The sequence below is a fragment of the Coccinella septempunctata genome, chromosome 5 (assembly GCF_907165205.1).
Source record: "Coccinella septempunctata chromosome 5, icCocSept1.1, whole genome shotgun sequence".
NCBI lineage: Eukaryota > Metazoa > Arthropoda > Insecta > Coleoptera > Coccinellidae > Coccinella > Coccinella septempunctata.
This window is the reverse complement of record NC_058193.1, coordinates 17,433,090-17,455,117: the sequence shown is the minus strand read 5'-3', so window position 1 is coordinate 17,455,117 and position 22,028 is coordinate 17,433,090. Positions and strand designations below refer to the sequence as shown.

Below are 22,028 nucleotides of genomic sequence, written 5' to 3'. Positions count from 1 at the left end.
CTAACATATGTTTGCTAAAAAAAATATTCTGAACGAAAAATGTAGAAAATTTTGTCCTTTTCAACTTTGTATGGAACATCTTTTGTTATGAAAGCCATCGTTTTTCAGTTATTATCAAAAAATCAAATTTTTTACCTAAAATTCAAGTTGACGGTTTGAGCGCTTGCGCCTCTAGGTCGAAAACTTGGATTTTTCATTGAGACCGTGAGCTTGACAACATCACTCCTTTTTTGCATTCAAAAAACCTCCACGTACCGGACTATAGTTGACATTGCGTTTACGTATTTCAATAGCACCGGTACGCTGTATTGTGCTGGTTTAGTTGGTCGGCAGTGGACGAGAAATGCGAGAATAAACACGTATATGTACTCAAATATTGATGGGGCAGAACCAAAACGAACTGGGCTGCTATTCTCGAGCGTTCGCAATATATGCGATCGTGCGCATCGAAAAACATTGTGAATGTTTTTAACAGCAAATAGCAGCAGAGTTTTCTAGAGTTTCACCAAAGTATTGTGTGCTTTCATATGGGCTAAACACAATGCTTTGGTGACACTCTGGAAAACTCTGTTATTTGCTGTTAAAAACATTACAACGTTTTTCGATGCGTACGATCGCATATATTGCGAATGCTCGAGAATAGTAGCCCTGCGCGGTTGGTTCAGCGTTGCGTAAACCCCCTGATATAACCGCCTGCCACGGATAATCCAAGCACGGTTGATCAATATAAAATGTCGGACGGAAAATCCGCCACCCGGATAAACCGGAACCGGATAATCGGGGTTCCACTGTACTCACCTGCCATTTCGGTTTCAGGAAGAAAAAGTCAACTACACATCCCCTGACCACCTTGGTAGGTACCAAACACGCAAAACGCTCTATTGGGAAATTCCAATGCAGTTGCATCAGTACCATAATGTCAGGAGTATCCAAAATGACTTATTATAATATATCATTCCAAGGACGAAAGAGAATCAGAAGATGAAAAGAAAATTATTGCCATAATTAGTACCATAAAAAACAATCCTAATTGAAGTGCCAATGACATGATCTTTCATCGCCTTGGTAAATTTAAGGCTGATGTGAATAACTCGGATCTGTGAAGATTTTGTTCAGGAGTTTTATACTTCAGATAAAACACCAAGACATGACAGCCACTCTAAAATATTGAAGCAAGGCGAAACAGGCTAATGGTAAATATTTGACGATTAAGTGAATATGCACGGGGTATCCATAGAATTTGGAATTCAAACTAACAGCGCCCAATAATTGAAGCAAGAGGATATAATTTTATTACCAGAGAACAGAGAACGTTCTATTCGAGCACATCCCATATATTGTCGGCATACTGGACCGCAAACTACTATGGAACAATCACATTGAGACCCAATCGAATAAGGCTTATACGATTTTTTGCTCTACTCAGACAGTACTTTGTAAGAGATGGGGTTTCAACCCACACATAACGCACTGGCTGTATTATGAGATTGTTAAAAATTGAGTGAAACATCTGCGGTGCGCTAATTGACGGAAGCAGCAGCCCCACTCTGAGTGATTTCCGAAGCGGAACACTACACTCGCAGTCTCCTCAAAGTTATTAATTTAACCATTTTCATGTCCTTTTCATTCTGATGAAATTAGTCCACGTGCAAGATTATTTCAGAATCTTCGAACAGATTTATAATCTTACTACGACTGCTCAATTGATATGGTCACACGAGACAACTCGATTAAATGCCTTCTCTTGAATATTTTATGTATCTTATAATTCACATAGATTTTCAGAATTCTCTAGATTTTCTCACATGGAAATGGGAATGTAACACGAGAATAGAATCTTCCCAGTCTTTCTCATTGATAATGAATACTGATTTATTGTTTTCTCATGACCATCTCTTTTATTTGAATCAGTTTATTTCATTTCTGAGTCAGCTTTGATGGTAACCTCTCTTTCACCTATAATTAATTTCTGTTGTCGAGTTCCAGATGAATAAATCCCCATTTTCTCCAGGGTGGACCCTTGAATTAGTAGTTTTCCTTCAGAACACGATGTGAAGTTCTCAAATATGGTTCAACGGTCAGTGGTAAGCCATGATACTGGTTGACAGTCTCTCGTCCTGGAAGTTGGTTCCACCCTGGAAGTTTTACGCTGACAATCGTCTACACTCTCAGTTGGTATGATCTACTCATTGATATATTCTCATATTCATTCATCGTGCTCGATATGCATGTTAATTTTTAAGCTCTTCTTGAAACCAACGATTAGTGGTTTCCCTCATTAGTACTCTCGTTTTGTACCTCTCATAATTTATCAATTATATCTTCTATTTTTCTGATGGACGTTCTAATCGTTCTTACTTGTGAGCAATCCGTCTCTGTAAATGTTGTATTCATTGATGAATTTTTGCACTCTTCAAGACCAATGTTATTTATATCAATTATAATATTCTTGTTACTCTTATATTAATTATCATATTCTTGTTTTTCTCATATTTGAATTATAATTATTGCTCGTCTCACATTTAATCTATTGATCTCTCATTGATGACCAGACAATTTCGTTGTCACCTCTTAGCCTATCTCATTATCACAACTCTGCCTTCTCATTAAAATTCATTATTCTAAGCTTCTGTTTTTCTGATGGAATAAAAAGGCTTTCGCAATCAATTATCATTGATTGCTTTATCACTGTAAACGTTGTGTTAATTTTGAATTTATCGAACTTTCCCCAAATCTAAGTAGGACCTCAAGTGACTTCCCATTTGAACTACTTTGGATTATCTGTTTTGAGTTGAATAATGTCCCTCTTTAATTATTCATTTTATGATTGTGAGCGATATACAATAAATTTTTTCACAATACCATCTCCAACTCTGGTAATACATACCACTACTCTTTTTACAAAATCATAACACCCCCGATTTTGAGCAGAGGTGGTGAGGCCTATCGTAACCTATGCAACCTGGATGGTGCCATGCAATATTATTTGGCGAATTGAATAAATGAATCTTACAGTTTGAGCAGATATCGAGAAAATCATGAAATTCATTGCACAGGGTGATTTCGCGAACTTTTAAGAACTGTCCAAATTTATGTGATACGGACCTGCAAATCGAATGATATGAGATTGCAGTTTTCCGAAACCTCATGGAAGCTATCCATGAAAAGAAGAAGAAGAATATTGTTGGAGCTTTTCTCGAGATTTACTCGGTATTTCATACTGATACTGATTGCAATTTGAAGGTCACAGGGGTGGAGGCGTATTGTTTGCAGTAATAAGTGAATTAATTCCAGCTGAGATCTTGGATTTCTCTGTGCTGTCGACATTGAACTCTAAATGAACTAGAAGGGCCTCTTAGGTACCGAAATACGACGAAAGGTGTGTCCAACTGAGACTGAAGATGTAGAGCAACCCACCTCTTTCTAATGGTTCGGCAACCAATCGAATAACCGCATCAGACGTCGGACGCAGCAGTCGTCTCACTTGAACCAAAGTGTAACCAACTCTTTGCTTGAACGCCCCTGGTTGTATTTGTTTACATCGTTATAAACCAATTGACAGAGCGCAGGGAGAGATAGATTGCTCTACATCTTCCCTTTCAGTCTTCCTCAGTTTGCCTGCATCGAGATGCCGTTCCAGTTCTTTTAGAGTTCAATGGCTGTCGAAAATTCTACCGACGCCGACGGCCGTTATAATTGATTGAAAAAATAAACTCATTCATAACAAGTATTGCGCAAAACAGTCAGTATTGAACTGTTTGATTTTTTCCTGGATGATTTTTCATCACTTTAAATTTTTGCTATATAATGGCTTATACGGATAATTCAATATATTATGTCCTTAGTTTTTTCTTGAATTGATGTAGGGAAGTCTTATTGCCTTTGGGAGTTCATTATAGAGATGAGCTCCTGAATAGCTATGTCTTCTTCTGCCGTAGTTTGATCGAACAGTTTTATCTAAGCTAAACTTGTCTCTGTGCCTTGTGGGATAGTTGTGTGATGAATTCTCAAAGGTAATATTACTTTTTAAAAGATTGATGTTTATCTTATATACCAAAGTACAGAGTCCAGTTTTCGTCAGTTTTTTTTATTGGAAGGATTGGGAAGCTTTCATATAATGATGGTGTAGTTGTCTCATATTGAATATATTTTTAATAGCTCTGTTTTTTAACCTCTAAAGCCGGTTAATGTTAAACTGTGAAGTGTTTCCCCAAATTGATATGAGGTATATTAGAACGCTATTAATATGTGCATTATATAATATGAGTTTGTTCTACATGCTAAGTAAGTTACTTGTGCGTTTCATACAGTTCATTAAAGAACTGTATGTATTAAAGATCATGTCAATATATTTTCCCCAGTTCAAGTCTTCATCTATGACCAGTCCAAGATATGTGTAGTATGTTACTTTGCTGATAATTTTTCCATTTATTTTTATATCGAGGTTGATTTCCGTTTCTTCACTTGGTTTTGGTTCGTTAGTAAAGTGCTTCCAAATTGCTGTTAATTTCATTTTGTAGATCAAATAATTTCTTTCCGTGGAACACCAGAATTCTATTGTCTGCAAACATATAGTACCTAGCACACAATTTTACCTCTACAAGATTTTCTACATACAACAAATAGAGCAGTGGTCCCAAAACTGAACCCTGCAGTATGCCACATCGAACATTTTTCAGAGAGCTTTTTGTTTTGTTTACTAACGCATATTGTAGTCTTTCATCCAAGAATGATTTGAGAAGTCTCCAAGCTGAACCATGTATACCCACATCACACAATTTCGTCATAAGTATCTCGTGATCTACAGTGTCAAATGCCTTCCTCAAGTCAACGACCACTGCGGCAACAAAATGACCATTGTCCGTTTTCTCTATAATATCCTCTATCAAATCTGCTGTAGCACCCAAGGTAGAGCTTGCTTCCTGAAAACCATATTGATATTGCGAATATCAATTCATTCATTCGATCAATTTTTTGAAGTATAGGCATTTGTTGTTAGGTACACCATGGTTGCTATCGCTGTTCAGTTTTGGTATCTTTTTGTGAAGGTGGGTTGCAGACTCTGTAAAATATTCATTGATTGAAGATGCAATCTCATGATCTGTTGTCACGTCCTTCCCATCGACTTTCAATTTGTTGATGTCTGAACGATTTGGTTGTTGTTCAAAATTTATATTCTATTATTCAGTAACTTCCACATTTTCCTTAAGTCTGGTCCTGTTTTTGTTAGTTGTGTATTGAAATATCTTTTTTGGCCTTTTTAATCATATCATTTGTTTCTTTTTTGAGTATATACTTGATCTTTCAAGAGCAAGTTGATTTTTTGTGGGAATACACATTTTTCTCTGTAGAATATTGATCATCGTGAAGAACTAAAAACATTTTGTCCCTCGTTTTTTCCATAAAATGAATTTCTCTGGAATGAAGATTATTAGTCTTCAGGGAGACATCGAATACACACATTCAATATGATGCTCACATTCAATATGATTGTGAAATGAGAGGTACATAAAATACTGATTATGGGGTAATTTTCTTTCAGTTTCCTTCCGTCCGTTCAATATTGAAACATCCTGAATATTCTTAGTTCAAATTATTGGGGTTAGTGTGGAGTGTGGGTATCACTTAAAAAGAAGGAAATAACTTCATTGGAACATGTCCAAATAGCCACGACCGAGGTTTATCGCATAACTACATCTCCATTTCCTATTCAATGATTAAAACAATTACATTTCATGAATAATTTCACTGATATATGGTTAGAACAGAAGGTTCTGAACTAAATTTCTTCCCTCACTTCATTTATATTGATAAATGATGTGAGTAGATATAGAGATTTCTTCGATATAACAGTGTGCCATGCCTTAGGTAAAAAATCAACGGTTTAAGAGTTAGCAGTTAGAGGGATTTCTATAAAAAATAAGTGAAATAATCACTGTCGAGTCTCTCATACATTATACAATGAATAAAGAGGACATGGAATATTTCAATACATTATAATAGTAAAGGTGAATGAGATTTATATTTTGCTATAGATTATTTCCAAAAAGAAGCATTGCAACAGATATAGACAACTTTTATAATCAGAACAATATGGAATTACATAAATACATTCATTTCTCAAATTGGATTGTATATTCGGGAAACAGTGGATGGGTCCTATTGCCTGGCCAGCAAGATCTCCAGACCTCAATCCTTTAGATTTTTTCGTATGAGGATATGTTGAAAATAAAATTCTCAGGACTCCAATCATAAATAGGGCTAATTTAGGGCAGAGAGTCGGAAACGCCATTAGAGACAATTCCCGCGTTATGCTGTCGAATACAGTGAATTATCTTAGAAAAAGATGTAGAATTGAATAGCTCTACTCAATTTGAGAACTTTTGATGGGTTTTATGCAATATGAATTGAATGATTCCATTGAATTTTCAGGTAACAAATGAACAATGGTTTCATAGAATTCTATCAAAAATTGAAGTTTCACTAAAATGGTGATTTCGCCTTGAGTAAGGAAGTATATCGACATACATATATATATATTTTTTGATATTATTTTTGTTTAACATGGGATGAAAAAAAGTTACCATCCTTATTTTTTTCGAATCTTAGTAAGAGACATAAAAAAAGTGGAATACAGTGTTGCATTTCCAGTGAAAAAGTTTTTTTCATTTTGAGCCATTTTGAAAATAGATCAGATAGGCAAAATTTTCAAATCGACAAAATATCAAAATTTGGTTATATTTTCAAGACAAATGAGAATATTGGGAAACGGATTTCACTAATGGACTTTTCGATCTCAAGTTCTTTCAACGTTTTTCTCCATCTAGTCTAGACCAGAAACAGCCAAAATCAATTTTGGATACCCTGTACACTAGCGTTGCACAATAATATCATCAAGCGAGTTTAAAAATAATTCACATGTTGTTTACAGATTTTATATGGAAACTTCATTCAATTGAATCGCTCAGAACTCAACTTGAAAATGTTTTCAGAAAAAAAATTACTTTTGCATTTGTTTTGTTTTCGATACCTATTTGGCTATGAATGAGATATGAACTTGAAGTGCATACCCATGTTCAGAAATAATTTGAAGGATTTTGCAGCATTTAATATGTTGACCTCTCACGCTTTGTAAGACAGGGTCATTTGTTGCGTCAATTGCGTTATGGGTTCATCATATCAATACACTTTTACTAACGCACGGCTTCTTCTATTGATGAAACACGACGCTTAGGTCCCCATCATTTTCTAATTGGGAGTTCTAGTATCTTGAAACCACCTGGACTATTTGATGGAGCAAAATGGAACGTGAGATAACTGTGGCTCATAGCTGAAAATTTGAACGAACATCTTTAGAAGAGGTGGGTCAAGGAATACATACCTCCCAATAAACCTACCTTGACAAAACGCACGAAATGGTTTTAACATAATCAAAATTTGAAGAAAAGTTATTTAATAGTTTTAATGGATAGCAAATTGCCAAGAAACAATTGGCCTGAGTAGTACATAAGACGTATCCAGAAAAGGAGGTTGAAGTAAGAGAGAGCTTTGTTAGGTTGAGGTTTAAGAGATCGTTAAAGAAATAGGTTTTTCACGGGGAGGAGAAAATGTTGAAGATTAATCTTCGAATGTTGAAATCAAGTATTATTTTTTGAGCAGTTGACAAAAATAAAAAATTAGATTGATTGAAATAAGTTGCAGTCAGGGTCGTATAAACCCAAAAATTACCAATACCGACAGTTATGCGGGTTTACAACGCATACTGAACAACGAACACTCGTCCGAAAAACAGATATCGAACATGTAGTTTTGATTACCGTTACTTCAGTCCTCATTCAGTTCCTGAACCAATCGTATCTTATAATATGGAATTTATGATGTTTAAGGATTCTCATGATTGTTGTGCTTGAAACACAAGATACATCGGCGGACAATTTCCTGGAACTAAAGGTCAGATCCATTGCTACATGACCTAAGACAGCCACGTCCTTCGCTTCGTCTCTTTCATGTTCCTTCTTTTTGATTCCGACCGAATCAGTAGCGTCAAATTTGGAAACCAGCTGCACAACATAAGCAGCGTATGTATTTTTCCAGGATGTTGTTCGTTGAATAAAGCCGCTGTTGCTCGCGCAGAGTCTAAAAAATAATATTATCCACTTTTTTTCTACGAAATACACCATTTTAATTCTACTACAAATTTACAGTCACTTTGACATACTTGTATCTTAAAAATTCAATATAGACTAAGGTGAATCTAAAACATGGTCCGTCTACATTTTTGTAAAAAAAATAAACAACATAATTACTATGTACCTTTGAAATATGTCGGATGAATAATATTCTCGAGATTAAGGCCAGGCGCAAATAGACGTAGCTCATTATTTAGCATTGAAAACTCTCAGCTTCGCTCAACTTCGCATTCGGTGGCCGATCTCCCTAACGCTTTATTTGCGCGATCTTGTTCTTTTCTGTTTTACAGAAATTCACGCTTCGTCACCTCACTAACCTGCGTTTCTATTTGCGCTTGGCCTAATTCCACATTGCTAATTTCACTATTTTCGCTGTTATTTCATTATCGATGGATATTTTAAAGCAAAATTTCAGGGTCACATAGTACTCAATACGATCTTCAAAGTTAGTTTACTTATCCCTATTCAAAATCAAGGAGTTGTGCTCACACCCGTTAGGGGGTTGAAATTACAGGGATGAAAAAAGCGGAGTCCTCGAATCAGAAATTGTCAAGCGATTTTCCGCATTTTGATTTTAAAGTCGGAAAACCGGGGTGTTAAGTTTTCGTTGGACCACGCTGTATGTAATTCCGTTTTCAGTTCTATTTTTACTTAGGTGGAATTTTGATATTCTCACCGTCATGATCTGAGACCTAGTTTCTGACCAGTTTCAATATTGTACAAGGTTCACCGGTCACCCTGTTTTTTACTGTATATAAACACATTGTTTTACCAAACAGGAGATAGGAATCAATTCAACAATATGTGTGCAGTTATAAAGGTAATTCGCCAATAATTTGAGTACATCAATGCTTAGCATATCACACAAATCTGCTATCAATGAATATGTATTACATGAATTGGCAACTGCAAGCTCAGATTTGTCCTTCCTGTCTTCAAATAAATATTTATTCCTACTCTCCAGTCACGCGAAAAGAATTAGTAATTTCCCCAACAATACTGGACAATCACTTCTGGTATTGAGATATTGATTCGCTCCTGTGACCCCCAAATTTAGCAAGCATTATTCCATGATGATATCCAGCATGGAGGATATTCAGCATCCTCTTTCAAATCCAACATTCATAAAACCTCCGCTGAACAGCCTCCAGCTGATATCTAGGTACAACATTGGTAAATAGGTATCCATATAAGGCTGGCATACTCAAGTTTACTTTTAATTAATGAATTGAACAATACCAGGAATGAACTGATATTCCGAAAATTTCTGCTACCATATACTATGAAGCCATTTGTCTTAGATACTGCAGAAAGAATTTGTCTGATATGCCGTAAAATTAGTACCGTTCATAGATTATGACTAGATAAATGCTCTTAAGAGGGATCTACACCGTTTTAGTGTACAGTTCAGAAAGAGAAAATGAATATAATTCAATTCAATCAGTTCGTCAACTCGGAAGACCAAAAATTTTTTTATTCGTCAAACTGAAACAAAAAATTTCCATATTTATTCATGTTATTAACTTTCCGAGGTGGAATTATCCCTTTTAAGAATTTCTACATAAAAAAATGTCTCGAAAAGTCTCGCCATTGGCTACAATTCGTATCCTGGTGCAATTGAAAAAAGACGTTCGTTAAGTACTGCCATCTCTTCGACGAAAGTGGAAACTATTGTAATATTCATAAAATCTTCTTGGCGTTCAAGTGTTCTGGCAACACCCCACATTCTGGTAGACTTTTCCCCTTTACGCCTTATACGGATGGCGAGAAAGCCCCGTGGTATAATCTCCTCTTAACCGAATAGTATCAACAATAAAAATCACCTGAAACAGTAGAAAACATTTTTGTGTTTCTTCTTGTGTGAGGCCAATTTTTGGCGGAGGCCATAAAGCCTATTGTTCTCTCCTATGGAGAGTAGAGAGAAGGAGAACGATCGACGTACTAAAAATGTGTCCTCGAAAATGGGAAACGTAGGATAGGTGTCGCTGCGATTGCAGCGTGTATAGATAAGGGGTGGGGATTCAAGCATCAATTTGAAATGAACAGCCTTCATTTTATTACAGGTTATGTGTCATCGTGGTTTTTCTGATGATTTTTCGAATACCTTTTTTCAAATCTATATTAAATATGAATTATATGCAATAAAATACGTCGAAATCGAAATCGATGAAATAAAAAAAAAATCATTGATCAAAAAAATTGTACCTACTTTTGTTTATCATTTTTTATTGAAAGCAGGTATGTTAGTTGGTTTACCGTTATCTTCAAAATTATATAAATCCGTAGTGAGGAGTAGTAAACATCAAGACAACAAAAGGTAGCAATCTCAGATTTATCACTTAGGTATTAGAGTAGATTATGTTGCCAATATTCAGCTGAGAACCGATATAAACCATATATTACATATGTTATGCCAACAAAATTCTTCAAGAATATTTACTTCTGAACCATGTATTATAGTTTTATTGGTCAGATATTTTTATTCAGAAGAGTCAACTTCTCACGAGGGATGACAATTTCGATTTCGTTTATAATGAACCCATCATCTTTTTGATATCTTCATCGCAAAAGTGCTCTTGACACACAAATTGATTCGGAGTCGATTCTTGATCTCTTCTCCTTTTCTTTCCGATGCCAAAACACTCTTACACTAGCGCACGCTTCAACATTTCACCATTGTCATATGTTGTTCTCTCTTCAAAAATCGAAAATAATAATATTCCTATTATCTGTCACTAGGGACACAGTTCACTCAGCCAACTACAATTTGTTTAAATCAAAATTTCGCACTCTCGTGATGGCCAGCGCGCCTGTTGGCAAAAGCATGAACTACCCTATTGGTACATATTTTAGGGGACAAAAAATCTGTGGTCTCAAAGCAGCGATCGTTCTCCTTCTCTCTACTCTCCATATTCTCTCCCATGAAGAATGAAATTGAAAAGAATAAGCACTTTGATAAGTGCCGTCGCAGCAAAGGCACAGGGGAGAATCAGTTCCATTCTATGAAAACGTTCATTAAACAGGTGAGCAGAAACCGGTAACTATCAAGCCTATCCTATCTTAGAAGCTCTACAAATGGGACCAACAAAAGCTGAGCTAGCCCCCCACTAAGCTCATGCACCTGGCTTAAGATTTCCAGCAACTTCCGCGTGCTCCAGGCACCAACTAACGCAGAAAGCGTCACTGAAGCTTAGCTCACGCAGAGCTTCTCTGCATCTCCTACCTACTTGGTAGAAGTTGACCTTGACATCAGATATAAATTTCTGCGTTTTTTGACTATCACACCATATCGTAGTATCCTTTGCGAATATATTGAATTGATGTGTCCGATACTTGATGAAAATCCATAATTGAACTTGAAACAGATTATAAGATTTTCACAAAATGAGTTTTGAACTTTTGAAGGTTTAAAACTCATTTTGTGAAAATCGTATAATCTGTTTCAAGTGCCAAACGAATATTCCCAAGCGTGGAGACAAGTTACGCTTACACATTCCTCTCCTAAGGGAATGGACCTATTAGTGTGAGGCTCAACAATTCCGATACCAGTCCTTTTGAAATTCACAGACAAGGTGGGACCTCCAAAATTATGAAGCCTGTTGGATGTAGGTCATTGATATCAGTCAGGAAAAATTCACATTAAGGATTGTCACAGCGGAAGATGGTGACCGCTCGCTTCCTTCTACGGAGAAGAAATGCATAAGCATCAGCCATTTTGACAGCTCCCGCATGTCGCTTCGCTTGTATAGTAGTCCACTGTCGCTATCGGTAAAAGTTTCAATTTTTGACACCCCCCTATCTCAGAACGTGTGCATATGAATGTGTTCGGACCACACGGAATTACATCCTGCATCTCTGCTGCATATTTGATTAATCACCTACTGATTAATTATTATTATTATTATTTTTCAACTAATTATGAATAATAAATATCTATAATATTAAATTTAATAAAACATACTTCATTGATTTTCGAAACCTCTGGCCGCTAACTTCACACCGATATAATAACGTTAGTTAATCTGAAACCTCCTATATATCTAAGTATGTATTATACTCGGTATTATAGTTGAATATATATTGGACTAATTAGTGTTAATAACGAATTGGATATTCATAGCCAATACGTATTTCACTTTTAAGGTGGTAATTTGATGTTAAATAAATACGTTGCAGAGTTGTCAATAAACAACATAGTAGCGATTCAAATAGGTACATACCAATCACTTTCATATATTTTTATATGTGGGAAAAAGAAGTCATGAATACATTCGCACGAAAAAATTGAGCATACTCCATTGATTCGATGATAAATAGTAAATTTAATTTTGATTCTTTTGAATTTGCAATATAAGATGTACGTGAATAAGTTATGTATCTAGGTCTCTAACAAATAAACACGGTTATTTGAGGAGTTCTCATATACGTAATGAAGAAATAATTATACTCACAGAAATATTTCTGCACTTGGGGCAGGAAAGTTCTGATAAAAATCCTGTATAAATGTCTTTCCTTTCAGAAACGATAGGTTCAACAATGGTAGGTACCATAGCGATTCGGTTGACACACATTATTTTCTAGTTGGTGTAACAAAGTTTGAATAACTTTTTATAATGGGAAAAAGGTGTATCTTCCCAGAACTAATACAACGCTTATGCGTATTTCACCAAATCAACCATCAGAATAAATGAATAAGATTCACTACATGAAGACGAGTACGCGCCGATATCTGTTTCTTTCACTCTGCTGGACGCGATATAGTTATCAAGTAGGTATTTCATTTACGTCACAAACCCTACCACATCATTGTCGTATCGTTGTTTTATCGTGTGTTGGCCTCTATCACGGTACGTGAAAGCTGGGAGTCGGTTTATTCGTAAAATTATTCAGCCTGCCGTCCTGTATACAGGCTGATTTGAACAACTGAGTCTTTTTATTTAACGAAAGGTAGAACTCCTCGCTTCATAAAAATCACCCATAGAATACTCCCAAAATTACGAAGCTGGTAAATCTATATATTCTATAATCTAGGTATATTGTTGTCCGCGGTACTTAAATCATTACCTTCTATTGTGTGCGAATTTTTATGAGATGGTTCGTTTCGATAAGTTTCACCTCCTAGTCGAAATATCAACGAAGTGTTTGGAAAGGATGTAGCTAACGAACATACAGTACGTCGATGGTTCGAAAAATTCAGATCTAGAGATTTTGATCTTCAAAATGAACCACGCGGACGACCTGAGAGCAAGGTGACCACCAACTGAAAGCAGTAGTGGAAGCAAATCCATCCGAAAAGATGCGTGAACTAGCAGCAAGATTCGAAGTTACCATTCCAACAATAATAAGTCATCTGAAAGCCATCGGAAAAGTAAAGAAGCTTGATAGGTGGGTTCACGTGAAACCGGATAGTAACGTGCGATGAAAAGTGGATACTTTTCGATAATCGCAAGAGTTCGGCACAATGGTTGGACAAAGATGGCCAACTCTGCCAAAACTCATCCCAAAACCTAGTACACAGTAGAAAATCGAGATTTTTAACACCAAAATAACACTCGGCGGTGTCTATATCCATACAAACCATTTAACAACGTAGGTGTAGTGTTAAATTAACACTGTGATGGTGAATATATTTTATACCGGTAGTTGTTGATATTTATATACCGATGGTGTCAATTTGTCTTCCGGGAGGTGTAAAAAAATCACTTTTTGAGGTGTATAAAGAGCACCTAGTGGTGTAATTTCTTCACCAGATACTGTTCAAATTCACCATACAGAGTTTCAATTTTTGACACTAAAGAGTGTATAAAAATGGTGAATCTGAGAGGTGAGAAAAACATGGTAATTATATAAAATTCTTTATTCTCCAATGAAAAACAACAAAAAGACTGTGAATGATAATTATAAAATATTGATATTCAAATGTATGCTACTATTATGCACCCTTAAAACAAACATAGAGGTATATAATTACTCAAAACACTTGAATCAATATAGAAAATAGCATTCGAACATAGCAAAAATAAAATATTACAATATTACAAACAACTTACTGATACCAGTTCCAGAAAATTTGAGAATTCTCCCTGATCAATCAGGCAGCAGCTTTCATCTTTCACCGGTTTAAAATCGTCCTTTTCCAATCCAGTTATTAACTGTTGTGATGTGAATTTGTTGAGGCCTGAAACACATAGGTATCATCACAGCAATGACGGCTCGTCCGGGTATGCAGGGTCGGCCGGGCCGACCCAAAAATAATCGAGAAATGGAAAATAATTATAATTATTTTATTCTTCAAAACTTATTCCAAATGATTAATTTCGATATTAAATTCTCGATTAATTCCCTAGACGTACGACAACTTATTTCGATCAACGTGACGCCCCTGTCGCCCTGAGTTAGTTTATTTCGAAGTTCTCTTTCCTTACGATAAACACGCTACACGCTAGGTCGGCCAGCCGGCAGTAGCCTAGCGAAACGCTTAAGTTATTGTACCATACAGCACCTACGTCGCACGCAGTTATCACCAAGTTGAACATCGTATTACGTCGCTGCTAGATACATACACGGTCGGCTAGCACGAGTTGGGCCTACCTTGCTATGGTTTGGTCGTTTAGTTGTCATATTTCTAGATTTCCTCATTGTCTATTCTAAGATATTATATTATCAAATGAATAGTTAATCATTAAATATTATGTCTATTTTAGAAAAGAGCGTATTCGCACCTTTTAAGAGTAGTTTTAGTCAATGAAAATATAATATATCCCTAATTATAGTTAGATTTTTTTATTTTTAAATGAATAGTTAATTTTTGAAAAAGGGTATTCCGACCGTATAAGAGTAGTTTAGTGATTTTTCGACCATAAAAATTCGTAATTCCTAGTGAATTTATAACGGCACGGTGATTTCGAAGCTTCTTGAATACGCGTAGGTCGGCCGGCCGAGCCTCGGAGTGGGGATATAAGAATCGCATCCGCATCGCTGTTCCCATATTATGAATTGAATTAGGTCAGTGTCGTAGAATAAGAGAAAGGGGTGCACGTGTTTATCCGTTTTCTTCGATTCATTTCGTAAATTTTGACAATCTGAGTGGATTCTAAATTTCTTTTATTGTTGAATAATTGGAGTAGTAGCAAATCGAAACAAACTTTGCATCCTGTCACAAGATCATGTGACAGTAGAAGGAAGAATGGTGAAATAAAGAAAGGAAAAATTAGTACATTTTCACTTAAAATCAAAATTGCAGATGTGTTTCAGTGAACTTAAAATTTTGATTCGTTTTGACGTTGATGTTTTGTGTTGTAATAAATTTGTTATCGGTATTTACAGAGAGACACCGAAGAAGAATAAAACTATTATTCAAAAGCTGGGCAAAAACAAAGAAGTGTAGTACATTCTTTCTCCAAAAACAAGCCTTTATATCGCATTGAAAACGAAACTTTTATACACTGTTGTATAAAAATAAATCAGACTATATCTACAGGATGGGGCATAAGTCTGGAATAAAATTATTATTTCTTCAATATTAATCAACCACTCAAAATGAAGACACTGAAACCCACCAATTGCTTTTCAATTTCCTTCTTCTTCTATCAATGAGTAGTTTCTCAACCAATAACTTAACATCAAGATGCTGAAAAACATGTCATTTCTGATTGCATTTATTTTTGGGAAATAAAATTGAATATTTTTTTCCATTCCTTAGCCGCAACCCTATCCAACTTATCTTTAGAAACTTAATCGACAAAAAATATATCAATATTTAATTTTAGAAAAACAGAGATTATGGTGGGATTCCGCGTTTTCATTTTCAGTTATTGGTTGAAAATATAAATATTAATTTTATTTCAGGATATTCCCCTGTATATCCTGGGTCTGGCCGACCCACACCTTATGGGCACGAGCCGTCACTGCATCACAGAACACTAATATACAAGAAGTGAAAAGTCCTAAGTAATCTGTGGCAACACCAAATGTCATTTATATGCCGCCATATTTGGTTGTGGAAGTAGATATTGAATGGCGGGAATTTTAAATTTACAGGCGTACTATACCTATATACATACTTTTCGTTGTTTTCACTTCATTGTAAATTTACAGCTTCTACCATTAATATTGAAAACAGATTTGGAATTCATGATAGAAGCTGTAAATTTACATTACATAAAAAATAAGATCAAGGTAGGAGAAAGTTAGAATTTCAGCAATTTATTTATTTTTAGTAAAAGTTCTATAAACAGTATTTTCCAGAGGAGCACATTTATATATCAGTCAGCCAAATGCAAATACATATTTAGGATGAAATATATCAAACTGTATAGTATTTGAGAAGAAATAGAATTGTTGATCGTAAAACCTGTTCCCCATATAAAATCTCAGTATGAGCAGAGGAAATCAAGTAACATCCACACATATGTATGATACAAAACAACCAAGATAAAAACCTCAGCAAAAATCTGTCCCTATATAAGTTTAGTTATATTGAATTTATTCACATAATGAGCCATTTAAATTATCGGGCCGGCTCTTTCATTGTGATAAATTTTCTTGTTCTCTTGTACATCTCGAAATTGAAATCATATCTGAAACAAAAAAAAAGAGAATGAAGATACAGAAAGCATAGTAAATAACATAGTAACAAAGTGATTGATGTAGAATTGGAATGATAAGAAATTCAGAGATCAAAATTAGCTCAACCTACCTAATCACGAGTATCAGAATAGATGAAAATAATATTCAACATTCGGTCGTTCGTAGGTTACATCTCCTTGAATCTCCTAAATAATCCGCCTCGTTATGTAGTAGTGAAGTAATTTTTTTCAGTTAAATAATGAAATGTGAATATTAAAAATATGATTTTTGAAACGTCAACAGGTTGTCAACCAAAAGAATTAGGTTAATTTGGTTTTGATTGTCACTTCAACCGGAAATTCATGTCGGCCATATTTGGTTGTAGATTTGACCATAGAAGAGGGAGTTTCACCCCCCTGGGTATCATGGTATCAATGTAGAAATGTAGAAGGAGCAGAAGCATAAAGGTTCTGGTTCTACCCATATATCTATTAGATACTTATCTACAACTCACAAAACCTATGGAAAGTAACAAAAAAGCGCAGTGCAGTTTTTGTAGTTAATGTTTTAGGACATTTCGCAATAGTCTTCATGATCTCCAAACTCTGCGAAATAATAATAAAAACGAATAATTTATAAGTGTGAGTGTGATATCAAGAAAAAAGTTATTAATCCCTTTGTAGTGAATTCAAGTTTATCATATTCAATTTTGAATAGAATCGGATCACAATACAAAACTCGTCCAACATATTTTGTTTGTATATAAATAGTATATAACAAAAATTGTGTTGCATCCGACTTTTATCGGACGAAACTCAACTGTCTGCTAGCAACGTCGCCAGACTTTGCATTTGAAAAAGGCACTGCCCCGCTGAGGACTGGAGAGGAGACGTTAAAACAGTCTTCTCCGAACATTCAGGGGAATTGATTATTCTTGGATCTTGGAGTCGTGCATTCGCAAAATGAGTAGAAGTGAAATGGGCATTGACTGTGATCAGCTATTGGTGTTGGTAGAAGCTCGGCCTTCAATTTACAATTATAAAATGAAGGAACATCATAATCTTGATGTTCTGATATTATAATAATAATAATAATCATTATTTAATTCATTGCCTCCCTGTTTAGGCGTGATCACTTTCCTCATTATTGTATCGCCGGCATCGTATTCTGTCGAGAACCGAGCGCGTCTCAAACTTCCCATCATACGTCCGACGTTCGCAAGGCGAACCGGCGTACTGAATTAGGGAAAATATGGGACATATGCTATTGTCTTCGTCTTGGTTTCTATCTGGGGGGGATTGAATCGGATACCGTTTCATGTTGGATGGCGCTGTGGGTAAATAAATAATACCCACTAGAACATAACAACATTGAATAAAGTTCCATCAATTCCAAACGTTCTCCACCGTAGAAAAATGCTATGTTGCTCTGATGAGGCTAAATGAGGCCGAAACCATGGTCAGCATCTGCTTTTCTTCGGTGGAGCGTACTCCATTTGGGGGCCTTGACGATGACAAACTGGCTAGCTCAATTCAGATCGTAACACTTGTCGATATTCATATCGTCGGGTGGTATGCATCTGAATTTATCCTCATTATTTAATTCATTGCCTCCCTGTTTAGGCGTGATCACTTTCCTCATTATTGTATCGCCGGCATCGTATTCTGTCGAGAACCGAGCGCGTCTCAAACTTCCCATCATACGTCCGACGTTCGCAAGGCGAACCGGCGTACTGAATTAGGGAAAATATGGGACATATGCAGCATACACTAATTCCTCCCTGGTACGAAATTTCTCGACCAATCAGGAAACAGCACTGTATACCACTAATTTCCTCCCCACGTCGACGATTAGGTCGTCGACGTGTAGGAAATCCAAAGGGCACCATAAACAACATAACCTGTATTCCGATAGTGACAGAGTGACAACGACATGATCAAAACAAAAATGTTTTGATTGTAGCAGGTGGAATGTGCTATTCTTTCTCATATTTGCGTGTTATTTTAAGGCCTAAATTTAATTACTTTTGTGGAGAGCAAAGATGTTTGCGTGTTGTTTGTTCGTGTGCATATATTTTGTTCTAAATTTTCGAAGACTCGCGGATTATCAAATGAATTTAAAGTTAGAATATATAGATTTGTCATCAATTTTGTAATAAAAAACAAGCAGAAATATTGTAGTAATTCATTTGGGCATTACGATTACGAGTTCAACTTTTCGCAAATTACATACAGTTCGAGTACAATTCAAAAACTCTGAAGTGAAAATTAAGAAATTTTAATTACAGCAATTCGATAGCGAGTTACGAATAAGCATGATCCATTATTTGTGAAGCAGTGAAAATAATGCCACAAATAATATTGTCTTTTTTTGTATATTTCATTTGATCATCTCTAAAAAATTATGATTCGTACATACCGACAGTAAGTCACTTTGTATTATAATTGGAAAGGCTCAAAAAATCTGAAATTAATTTCCTACTGAGGAGTAAAAGAAAAAATGTCTCGCTATTGATAAATGTGCTTCATTATTGTTATGTTAGTATTTAGCTAAGATTTGATCATCTCTCTCTGATTAGTACAGAACATACTTATATTTTGTATTATGATTTGGAAAAACTTAAATCAGTTTCATTCTAAGGAGTAAAGGAAAAAAAAGTCTTGCTTTGATTAACATGCTTCTTTATTCATGTTAATATTTAGCTGAGGTTAGTGCAACGGGGAACCATACAATTCTGCGTATGATACAAGAGCTCAGGGAAAAACCTCAGAAGAAAAAACCCTGCCTCCCCGTGTTTACAAAAAAAAACCAAACGAAATTAACAGGAGATATTCAATACTGAAGGACATCTTATCTTGATTCTTCCATAAAGGGAAATTAGAGTCTTCTCCGAGGTGGTTGAAATTCAAAGTCTGAAATAGAAAGCTGTACAAGATTGAAAATTAATTATGTGTCAAATCAATTAAAAATTGACCAACCTCTTTCAAGTATGGCCTTAAAACCATCCTTATACCAACATGTTGCAATAGAAAAATACATAAGGACTCTTTCAATTCCAATTTTCCTCTTCTAACATTATTTAATTATCTCATTTAGATCTAGAATACTCAAAAAATAAAATTCAAATGTACATCAAGCTTCTATAAATTATAGAAAAAATACTTCCTTTTTGAAATTTTTTTTATTACCACTACCTTGAATCGTACTTTTATTTGGTGTTAAAAAACATGCTTTATTTGTCGATAACCTTACAACCTTCCATTATATCACCTGTTAGTTAGTAGATTTGAGTAAATGACATGCAGTATTTCAAAAGAAACTGAAAAGGCAAAGAGTCTTCTTCATATTGATCTGGAATAATCAAAATAAGCTACATTTACACATCATACCAAGCCCCAATACATTAGAAAACATACATTTATTCCATAGACAATAAACCTTTTGACTCCACCAACATGATGTGCAACTTGACTACTTCTTACTTGGGAAATACAACTGTTTCTCTATTTTTCTTTTTCTGCTGGTAGAAGCATTATTGCATTGCAAGTTATAAGCGTCTCTAATAATTTTTGCAATGTTACGAAGGGTACCCACATCCAATAAACCAAGCTGCATTCTAGCTTGTTCTAATACAATCTATAATAAACTATGAAGAACCATATGCATGAATCATCACAAAGACTTACATCTTTTGTAGTAGAATCTATTGGATCATTTGTAATTTGACTGGATCCACCTACGACACTCTGGACATCCATTTCATAAGCAGCCCTACTTGTTGATGGTTGACATATATATAAGTTGTTGTCCTCATCATCATCATTTACAGTTCTCACACCTAAAACAGAATCGCTTCTCTCTGCGACCAGAGCAACTGCATGTATATGTTTACACATGGCAGCTTTTATAGTAAACTCTGCACATTGACATCTAAACCTATGGATGCATATTTTGCACTTAATGCAATATAGAGATGTGCAATCCTTATCACACAACTCATTATATGACACAATATAAAATTTATTACTCACGGATTCCGATGGTACTCTAAACTCACCAGTTTCTAAGCATACTACTTTATCGGTCAGTCCATTTTCTGCTTTCGAATGAGCTTCTCGGTTAACTCTGGCCTGGTATTGATTGGCAGAAGGTCTTTCCGTGTCAATAATGTTTTTCCACATCTTTTCATTTACCAATTCCTCCAAAGTGTCCAGTAATTTCTCTACCCTACAATACATTTTATAGAATATGATTATTATTCATGGTGCATCCTTCAAAACAATACCGTAAATTCTGATTTCCCCTCATTTTATTGTACTTCAATACTTTATTCAGGCTTTCTATAGCCATGTTGGTATTAATCCCAACATTTACTCTGTGGCAGTGAGCCCACATCATGATTCTTTCTTCACTTTGGAAATAATAACTGAAAAACATTTATGAAAATCTTCAATTATACTCTTCCACATTTAAAACAACTCACTTCTTTAAATATTTCAAAAACTCATTTTCCTGTCCTTCTTCCAAATGCTTGAAATATTCGTCTTTCATCTTGTGGAATGTTGATACATCAGTCTCCTTCAAAATTTTTCGCATTCTATTTTTCATCTCTTTTTTGTTGTCCACATTCTTCAACTTGTTTCTCCCCTGTATATTCCAATTCTTAATAACATGCCAAGTACAGAGGAGCCTTCTTGGCTTTCTTTCTGTTACCATTGCCTGGAAAATGTATTAAAAATTTAATAGCTGTAACATAAATCCAATATGTAGCTATGTTCTTCAATACCTGACACCATGCATTATAATATTTTATATCATCATCGGTCATAATATATTCTGCGTCCACTGGCTCTCCAATCTTAGATTTCAAAGCATCAAAAAAAATATTTTGGATGGTTTGATCCAGTCTATTCGATAATAAGAAAGCCACCGGGAAACCGATTTTATTCTCATCTTTGACTAAAACTATAGTCAGATCATAATGTCTTGAGTTTGTGCCATGGGTTCCATCGATGCATATTATCCTTTTGAATTGTTTGAGCTTTCTCTCCATATCATCGTTCATGAATCCTAGAGCAAAGTCTTCTGCCTTCAATCCTGGGTAGGTTTCTCCTGATAATTTTACAATTTGTAAAGAAAGAATAGGAATGAAGGCACAATTTTGAATAATATACATACCAATTTGCTTGAACAAAAAAACATAATTTTTTCCTTGACTGTTCCACTCTTTCACTTTCAAAGTGGTGGCAACCATGTCATCATCATGTCTCC

General features: G+C 35.3%; 2 protein-coding genes across 11 annotated transcripts in view; both read right to left on the bottom strand.

Annotated features, from left to right (window-relative positions):
* LOC123314071 (inositol-trisphosphate 3-kinase homolog) overlaps positions 1–16,166 on the bottom strand; it is a 35,100-nt gene extending 18,934 nt beyond the window's left edge. The window contains exons 1-3 of the mRNA XM_044899184.1: positions 16,121–16,166; positions 14,240–14,367; positions 12,641–12,701 (exon numbers count right to left, since the gene is read on the bottom strand). Coding sequence (XP_044755119.1) covers positions 12,641–12,701; positions 14,240–14,367; positions 16,121–16,166 — 235 coding nt within the window. The remainder of the gene's footprint in view (positions 1–12,640; positions 12,702–14,239; positions 14,368–16,120) is intronic.
* A 3,255-nt stretch (positions 16,167–19,421) lies between these two features.
* On the bottom strand, positions 19,422–22,025 carry LOC123314387. 10 transcript variants are annotated; one of them, XM_044899660.1, is made up of 8 exons: positions 21,936–22,025; positions 21,544–21,869; positions 21,241–21,476; positions 21,043–21,183; positions 20,444–20,984; positions 20,240–20,393; positions 19,736–19,863; positions 19,422–19,669 (listed from the first exon to the last, which is right to left on the bottom strand). In XM_044899660.1, exons 1-7 carry the CDS (start codon positions 22,009–22,011, stop codon positions 19,856–19,858), a joined length of 1,482 nt encoding a protein of 493 aa, XP_044755595.1. In that variant the 5' UTR covers positions 22,012–22,025; the 3' UTR covers positions 19,422–19,669; positions 19,736–19,855. The 10 variants fall into 10 exon arrangements, with proteins under 10 accessions (XP_044755595.1, XP_044755592.1, XP_044755590.1 ...); XM_044899657.1 differs by having other exon boundaries at positions 19,422–19,682; positions 19,736–19,855; XM_044899655.1 differs by having other exon boundaries at positions 19,736–19,855.
* Between the last annotated feature and the right edge of the window lie 3 nt (positions 22,026–22,028).

Bases quoted from the DNA above. Each gene is read 5' to 3' on its own strand.
- LOC123314387 (XM_044899657.1), bottom strand. From the start codon at position 22,011: ATGGTTGCCACCACTTTGAAAGTGAAAGAGTGGAACAGTCAAGGAAAA. The intron at 21,477-21,543 runs GTATTGAAGAAC...TACATTTTCCAG, and splicing joins ATTATAATGCATGGTGTCAG to GCAATGGTAACAGAAAGAAA. The intron at 20,985-21,042 runs GTATTGTTTTGA...AATGTATTGTAG, and splicing joins AGGGGAAATCAGAATTTACG to GGTAGAGAAATTACTGGACA.